Source organism: Chinchilla lanigera, unplaced genomic scaffold (assembly GCF_000276665.1).
Source record: "Chinchilla lanigera isolate Chin_1 unplaced genomic scaffold, ChiLan1.0 scaffold00042, whole genome shotgun sequence".
In the NCBI taxonomy this organism is placed as follows: Eukaryota; Metazoa; Chordata; class Mammalia; order Rodentia; family Chinchillidae; genus Chinchilla; species Chinchilla lanigera.
This window is the reverse complement of record NW_004955443.1, coordinates 18,584,647-18,593,188: the sequence shown is the minus strand read 5'-3', so window position 1 is coordinate 18,593,188 and position 8,542 is coordinate 18,584,647. Positions and strand designations below refer to the sequence as shown.

Below are 8,542 nucleotides of genomic sequence, written 5' to 3'. Positions count from 1 at the left end.
CCTTTCAGTTTTTGTCCATTGAGAATGATGTTAGCTGTTGGACTGTCATAGATGGCTTTGATCAGGTTAAGGTAGAGGCCATCTATTCCTATTTTCTGTGTAATACATGAATTTTGAATGGGCTCTGAATTAAGAAATATATAAAAGATGCTCTATAGACAACTGAAAATTTTTAAATATAAACTGAATATTAGTCAATATTATGAAATATTATTATTAATTTTCTAGGTGTGTGTATTGGTTAGGGTTACCCAGAAGAACAACATCAGTAGAAAAATATAGACAGTATATATGTACTATTATACATGAGGGCTATTAGATAGGCTTAAGGGTCAGAGGCAAGATAGTCCACAGTGGCTATGTGCACACTGGAGATCTAGAAGACATAGTAACTGCCCCCTTTAAGAAACTGGAAGCTGTAGAACAAGAGGGATCAGCAGGATTCACTGTCAGTTCTAGACTAAAAGCGTGGGATCTTGCTGCAGATTTGGAGGCTGAAGAAACTGGAATCTGATGTCCAGAGATGATAGTAGTAGCAACACATGGCACCCACTAAAGCAGAAGGGAGCTTTTCCAAAGCAGGCTGATGCTTTTCCAAAGCATCTGGGCTAAAAGGGTATGGCTGGTGCCACCCACAGTCACGGTCAGTCCTCCACCCTCACTTTGCTGGGCTATGTGCCAAACATCTCTGCAAACACCCCACAGACACACCCAAAAGTGTGTGCTTCTTAACCTAGTCAGGTTGACAATCCTGATTAACGATCCCAGTGATCATGGTATTGTGGCTCATATGGGAAGGTCTTTAACAATATACATGGCTGATGTACTTAAGGGTGGAATGTTGTGTTTGGAAAAATTGTAATATAAAATATCTAAAATTTAACTTGAATAGATTATTAATAGGATTCATAAGTAGCAAACATTTATAAAATGCTTGTATTTAATTTACCCTTTTCTTTTCTGCTATTTTCTTTGTAGTGTTTATTACTATATAACTATTGGCATTTTTTTTACCTATACTCATTACCAAGCTTAACTAAAGTGTCAGTTCTGTGAGGACGGAGATTTTCTGTTATTCACTGTTTGTGTGAGTTAGCTAACATTATAACAAAATGCCCTGGATAAGTAACATCAGGAAAGAGTTATTCTGGCTCACAGTTTTAAAAGTTTTAATCCATGACTAGGTAGGAACAATCCGTTTAGACCTGTGCTGGATGGCAGTGGTGCTGGTTGGCAAGCAGGGAAGTGTGTGGCGGAACAGCACCATTTACCTCGCGGCCAGGAAGCAGAAGAAGAGCCAGCTCCCAGCGTTCTGTTTGAAGACATACCTCCACTCACCTAAGGACTTCCACTGGCTGCACCTCTCAGTTATACCACCTCCCAAAAGCGCCACCCTGGGGACCAGGTCTTTAGTACATGAGCTTTTGGGGGGTGTTCAGTATTGAAATGTAGCACTGCTTAATTCACAGTACCAAGCATAGTGCCATCTGGCAGACAGTGGGCAATAACTACTATTTATTCCATGAATTAATAAATAAGGATAACCAATCCCCACCAGCCTTGCCATTTCTATGTAACTCATGATTTTAATTTTTTATTAGTTTGCATATTGTTGACAAAAACAATAACAGCTTGTTCCTTATGTTTCAGGGAAGTTGGGAAAAAAGAATTTTGAAGAGTCTAAATAGTATGTGCACTGAACTGAGTATCCCACTGGCACGAAAGGTACTTTTAATATTCTCTGCTTAGCTATTTTATTGTGAGTTTACTTACTGAAAAGTGTCATGAAGTTATACAGCTCTCAGGCACATCATTCCCTTTTTACTGTTATATCAGCTTGTTTTAAAATAAGATCTGTAAATGCTAATTGTGTGAGTGTAGTCTATATGGATTTCCATTATGTATACTTTAATGACTTGTAATAGTTTTTTGAGAACAAAAATACAGAATCTGTACATAGACTATTTAAACATTTGACTATAAAGACAATGAATACACTTTAAAGATTTTAATTACCTTTAGTCTCCTTACATTTTAGCTAGCTGAGCACAGTAGCCATATACTTTAAATTGGAGGTGGAATTCAGGCATACAGTGGTCTTGTCATATGCAACATGGTACCATCCTTTGGATATAGGAATTGAAAACACTAATTTGTCATCTGTCTGCCAAAGTGGAATTCTATTTAGATGCAATACTCAACACTTCTCTCACTCTGGGCTTTATTGGGGGGAGAGATGAGAAAGGAAAGGAAGTCATTTGGAGGATTTTCTAGATGCCATACAGCTGCTTAAGTGTAAGTGAGGAGGACAAGTTCCCTTCACGCATTCTGCCTACCTGTTGTTTATTCCCAGATGTAGTGTGTATACTTCTGATGATATCCAAGGATAAATCACTGGAGGCACCAGAAAAATGGTGTAAAAAACAGAATTTATATGAAAAACTGTCTAAATACGTAGTATTGTATAATATACTGTCTTTCATATAGGAAGATTATGTTACTGACTCACAGTCACATTCTCTTGGCCAGTCCCCCTTGTGATGCATTTCTGAGACTGCTGGGTAGGGTAAGAGATGTAGTCTGTGACTGAGGAGCAGGTTCTCTTTGTGAAGTTTACTGGCCGGTCCAGATCATTTACTTTCTTTTCTTGGACTCATTAGCACCATATTCTAACTGGGCCGCTGAGACTACATGTAATGTAATAGTTAAAAAATTAAAGTGTAATTCCAAAAAGTTGCTATATTTAATGGAATTATTTTCCCCACTGTTACAGCAGCTTCTTTAAACTTTTAAATAAGTTATTGATTCTTGTCTTTAAGCTACATTGCTAATCTTCAGAAATGAAACCAATTTTAAAATTACCTTTTTTAGAGACCAGTTGGACAACAGAAAGAACTTCTTAATAAATGGAATGAAATGGGAACTGATGAACCAGGTATACAAAGAACTCTCTTCACAATGTAGCATTGGAAAAGAATTGCCTTCTTAACTGTGGATCCAAAATAACACAGTGAGCAGTTCTTTTGGAAAGATAGCAACTTTCCCTCCGAATTAATTTCCTGTCATCTGTTTTGTTTGCTTAAACTTCTCCTTTGCAGTTTGAGAATTCCTTTCATCTTTGTTCTCCACTATTTTGAGAATATTTAAATCATGTAACCTTTTATAAAGCAGCATTTAAAAACACTTTTATAAAGAGTAAGTAAAAATTATTTAGTACACTCCTGGACTCTTCTTTTTTAATGAAGGTAAACATTTGCAGGCTTAATTACTTTGAGATGTGAAAAACAGGTTAAAACATGAAAAATAAACTTCAAGGGATTAAAATGTTTTTAAGAATTGTTTGGTTCAATTAAAAACAAAGTCTACTCGACACCAACAACTGGCTTTTATTTAATATGACAAATCGCAGCTTATAATTTTATAGATAGAAGTGCACGTAACTTCACCACTACTAGAATAATTATTTGGTGTGCTCTCCCAAGGAAAGCAGTCAACATAGCTAGAAGAGTTCACTTAGAATTCACTGTTTGTATTCTGAGTACCTCAAGATATGGAAGCTTTATATTATATGATATTGTTTTTTATTTTAAAGAGAAAATAGAAAAAAACAATAATACATAATTTTAAAACAAGATAATAGATTAACAGTGGTTAATATATTGCATATTATTATCTTCAAATTAGTTGCTCAGATTATAAGATATAGACATGCATAGTTTATCAGACAATATAAGTACAAATTGTTTTCTCATTGAACTAAAAGAAGTCAGAAGTATAACTATCTTATCCATGCTATGTATATATATTTTTTCTTTTCCCTTTCTTCTTTTCTCCTTTCCCCCATCCCAGTTGTTCTTTCTTTTTGAGCTGTTTTTTTCCCTTTCACAACATGTACAATAGATTTTGGGTCTGTATGTGCACCCATGTTTATAGCAGGACAGTTTGTCACAGCTAAATGTTGGAAGCAGCCCAAATTTCCATCAACCAAGGAATGGATAAAAAAGGTGTGGTATTTTTATATAATGGAGTACTACTTGGCTACAGGAAGGACAAACTCAAAGCTTTTATAAGTAAATGGATGCAACTAGAGCCCATACTCATAAGTGAAATAAATCAGACTCACATGTGTAAACATCATATTGTCTCCCTAGTGTAAGAACTGAAAAAGAAAATATTGACATTGTTTTGTCAACTCAACTACCAACAATTGATCACAATTTATAAACAGTAGACTCTTATTTTCTTCTATAATATATAAGCTAGGCTGTTACAGGGAGTGTCTTCATTTTTGTGTCCTTAATATTTAAAACATTGACAAATAATCAGTATTCTGCAAATGTTTAAATTAATCTATTTGCACAGAAATGTAGGAAAGGGGCTCCATATATTAACTGATATTTTGTTTTAATCTGTCTCACTATAGATTTAAGCCTTTTCCGACCTGTTTATGCACCTAAGGATTTTCTTGAGGTAGGTTCATTTTGATGAATACACTAATGGAGAAAGAATGTGAGAAACATGATGTAAGACTCTCTCCAGGCAGGGAAATCATTATGTAAAAAACTTCAGATCCGTTGAAGTAGAAGAACATCAAATTTTTGTTTAGAAATTTATCTTAAAAATATATTGGTATATGGAAAAATTAGAGGCAGGAAAATCAATTTGGATGATTTTTTTTAATCTAAAAACAGAGTGACTGTAAATTGTGTAACATGTTACTTGGCATACATAGGTGCTTAGTAAATCTTTTTTATTCTGTCCCCCATTCCAGGAGTTTAGGCAAGACATGATGAGGGTCTGAACTAAGAGAACAGCATTGGAAATAGGAAGAATTTGACAGATTTGAAGATTTTAAGAGGAGTTGGGAATTGGTTAGATATAGAGACTGAGATAATAGATAATAATGATCTCAAAGCATCCGGAATTGTACAGAGGTTCATTTCCTTGAGAAAGAAAACACAGGCGGATGAAGAGTTTCATTAGTAATATTGGTCCATTAGTAGTGAGGAGTAAAATCAAGTTTGTGAGACACAGCAAACATTCAAGTGGAATTCTAGGGCATTGGAGCTCATTTTAATTCACCATCCTTGATTGCAGTCTTTCTCTTGGACCTTCCATATAATCCTGCCTGTTTTACATTTAAAATGGTACCCAGAATCTACTTCTTGTCCTCACCCTCCGGCTACATCCAAGCTGCCATGGTTTCTTGTTTGGACTGCATAGTACCCTCCTAACTGATATTCCCACTTCTCCCCTTGTCCACCTAGATTCTATTCTTAGTACAACTTCCAGAAGAGACTTTAAATGTTATTCAGCATGAACCACTCCTCCATCACCCAGTCATTTCTCTTCTCATTCTTAAAAGCCAAAGACCTGACAACGTTTCAAAGTACCTATTTGATCTGAGGCTCCTATACCTCTGTGAGTTCACTACAATTCCTTTTTCTCTTGATTGGGTCTACTTTGGCTATATTAGTCTCCTTGCCTTTAGTCATGTCTTTAACAGCTCTAGAGTTCTGTCACTAACAGGTGGAACAGTGCTTAGCACATATTCAGTAAATATTTACTAAGTGAATGGGTAATGATGAATAAGTGTCCCACATTCATGCTCATTCATCCCCACTCTCTCTTTTGTACCAGAGATCAAACCCAGGGACACACCTACCACTGAGCTACATCCCCAGGTCTTTTTATTTTTTTTACTGTTATTTTGAGGTAAGGTCTCACTGAGTTGCCCAGGCTAGGCTCTAACTTGCAATTCTCCTGCCTTAGCCTCTTTATATCTTTTCTGAACTTGTTTTCTCTGATATCAGTTTTGTTGGTACAAATTTTTCTTCAGAAATTATTTCAGGTCTTCTAGAGTTATAAATAGCCCCTTTTTAATTAAAAAGAGGTATTAGTTCAACCAGAAATTACTTTTATAGTAATGATTTAATTTACCTTAGCTTATTAAAAGTTTCTCACAAACTCATTTCTTTTACTGGCAGTAACAGGGTGAAATTTCATGTAATTTTTATATGATTTCATGTTTTCTTTTTTAGTGGAATTTGGTTGTTGGATTTTTTTCTTCTAATTTTTTTCTTCACATCTTTTTTATTAGTGCATATTGGTTATACAGAGTAATGGATTTCATTTTGGCAGATTTGTAAATGCATATCACATACTTTAATCATTTTCCCCCAGTAGCCCTCTTGCCCTATTCTCCTACCTAGTTTTCTCTCAACAGTTCCTAACACTATGTGTACTTGGGAACTATTGAGACCCTGTTCCTTAGTGCAAGAACGTTGTCTGTAATTATTTCCATTGTGGGGATTTCTATATATCTAATATTTTCTCTTTGTTTTTGTCTGTGTAGTCCAGTTTCTCCTCTGTTTTCTGTTTCATGTGTTTGTGAGTTTCCCGTGGAGTATGATCCTTTATGTAATTAGGCTATGCTGTGCTATTCTTTATTAATGTACATTTAACTGTGTTGATTCTTTGTTAAATCTCTTATTAGAAAGTAAATAGAATTGATTTTTAAATTTCAACATAATTTCTACAATTTTAGAAAAAAATATTCCTACTTTTTAAATGAGATTTCTAAATTTAAGGATATACAAAATATCTGAGATTATTTTTATCTAGTTATTTTTTGAATACTTATAAAATAGCCTTTTTTGTTAATTCTGTCCTGAAATTTCTTTCTTTATCTCTCTTTCTTCTTTTGAATTTTGTTTGGAGGTGATACCCTGCAGTATTGCTCCACTGTCTTTCCTAAAACCCTGTCAATTTCTGTTTTTTTAAGGGTTAGAGTCTAAAACTTTCCCTGATTAAATATAACACTCATGCAATTATTTTTTCTATCACTTTCCTTGGTGAAATATAGTCAAGCAGTTTTTATTTTCTTTAACCACCAAAAATTTTCTTTTTGATCTAAATCTTAAATTTTAACAAAATTTTACACAATAGTTCATCAATTAGAATACTAAAAATATCTTAAAAGTATATATATCCACATTTAAATATTTCAATATAACATACTATTTTAGAATATAATTCAAGTATATGCATAATTCCAAATTTTAATTTTGTGGTGATTTGCCAAGAATATCACTGACGAATATAAACATACGATAAACTAACCAATTTTGTTGGATTTGTTTTTAAAGGTATTAATTAATCTCCGCAACCCAAATTATGAAAATGGTGATTCTCTTAGTTTCAGGACTCATTTGGGTTTAATCCAAGTTCCTCTCAAAGTAAAAGATATCCCTGAACTGGTAAGTACAGACATTTGAAAATAAATTAGCATATTTTAGAAGACACTCATTAGAAAAACGTGTGTATGACATGTAGCTAAGTCAGTAGAGTAATACTCTCATTAAACAAAATAAAATGGAAGTTCTTAGTTACTGCAAATATGTTCATAGAATGAGTTGATTTGCTTGTAGAACTAGAACCGAGCTTACGTTGATTTGTAAATGCCTTCACTTATTCTTTATTTTAATAAACAGCATAGATTTGAGACAGCTTGTTAGGAGTCAGATGTTTGATGTGGGGCTACACAAATAATTAGACAAATTATGAGTTTTATAAAATTATTTTAAGAAAGCACATTTTATTTAATATAATTTGGCTTCATGGAGCGCTACAACATGGTGAGACACTGAGGGAGACGAATAAATTAGAGTCTGTCTTTGCTCTGGAGAGCATCACACTTCTGTGTTAGTTTTAAAAATGAAACAAAGGTAGATTTCCAGATGGTGGAATTAAGATGTTATCATTTCTCATTCTTTTGCTGATCACCCCAAAACAGTAAGGAGCACAAAACTGTAAGGACTGCCTGTGGGGAAACTAGGAAGCAATTTTTAACTCTGAGCTTTGAGGTATGAAGGCAGAGAGCTCCTGATAAAGGACCTAGTTAAGGGGAAGAAGGTCAAACCCAAGTTCTCTGAAGATGGGAGGCACAAGTGAGAGGTGTGCTACTAGTCAATTTAATCCTTTAGCTCCACATCCAGTTTTTGTGCTTTGCCTTAATATAATAGAGGCAAACCCTATAAACATTTTCCCTTTGCCAGCTGGCCTGATATCAGGCTTTATTGGTAGAAGGTTCTAAGGGACACTCTACAGCAGGAGCAAGGGCCTCCCGCTCGTTCCTGTATGTAGGAACGAGCGCATAAGCACGCAGGAAGACTGGTAACCAATCTCCCCAGCAGCCCTCAGTGGTCCTGCTCTAGCCTGGGGTTTTTGGCAGATTGGTTTCACCACCTTTCTGCATGTTCCCATGGCAGCCACTTCCTCTCTGTATAGTTAAAGAGGTCTTGCTGGAGTAGAGAGGGGCCGAAGTCTGATATAACTGGGATCCTCAGGAGAGGAGGACAAGAGACGCTGAAGAGAGGTACACAGGGCGAATGCCAAGTGAGAGTGGGGACAGACTGGAGTGATAATCTGCAGGCAAGGTGCACCAAAAGTTGCAGCATTACCAGAAGCCGGGAGAAAGATGGGGAACAGATTCCCCGCTAGAATTTTCAGGGAGAGCATGACTTAAAATCTTGATTTTGTA

The 8,542-nt window shown here is 35.3% G+C and overlaps 1 protein-coding gene across 4 annotated transcripts in view; it reads left to right on the top strand.

The window, feature by feature from the left end:
• Tbc1d19 (TBC1 domain family, member 19) overlaps positions 1 to 8,542 on the top strand; it is a 123,683-nt gene that overhangs the window by 52,661 nt on the left and 62,480 nt on the right. For all 4 annotated transcript variants that reach the window (XM_013518111.1, XM_005392027.2, XM_013518113.1 and 1 more), the window contains 4 exons: positions 1,651 to 1,725; positions 2,872 to 2,935; positions 4,424 to 4,470; positions 7,149 to 7,259. In XM_013518111.1, coding sequence (XP_013373565.1) covers positions 1,651 to 1,725; positions 2,872 to 2,935; positions 4,424 to 4,470; positions 7,149 to 7,259 — 297 coding nt within the window. The remainder of the gene's footprint in view (positions 1 to 1,650; positions 1,726 to 2,871; positions 2,936 to 4,423; positions 4,471 to 7,148; positions 7,260 to 8,542) is intronic.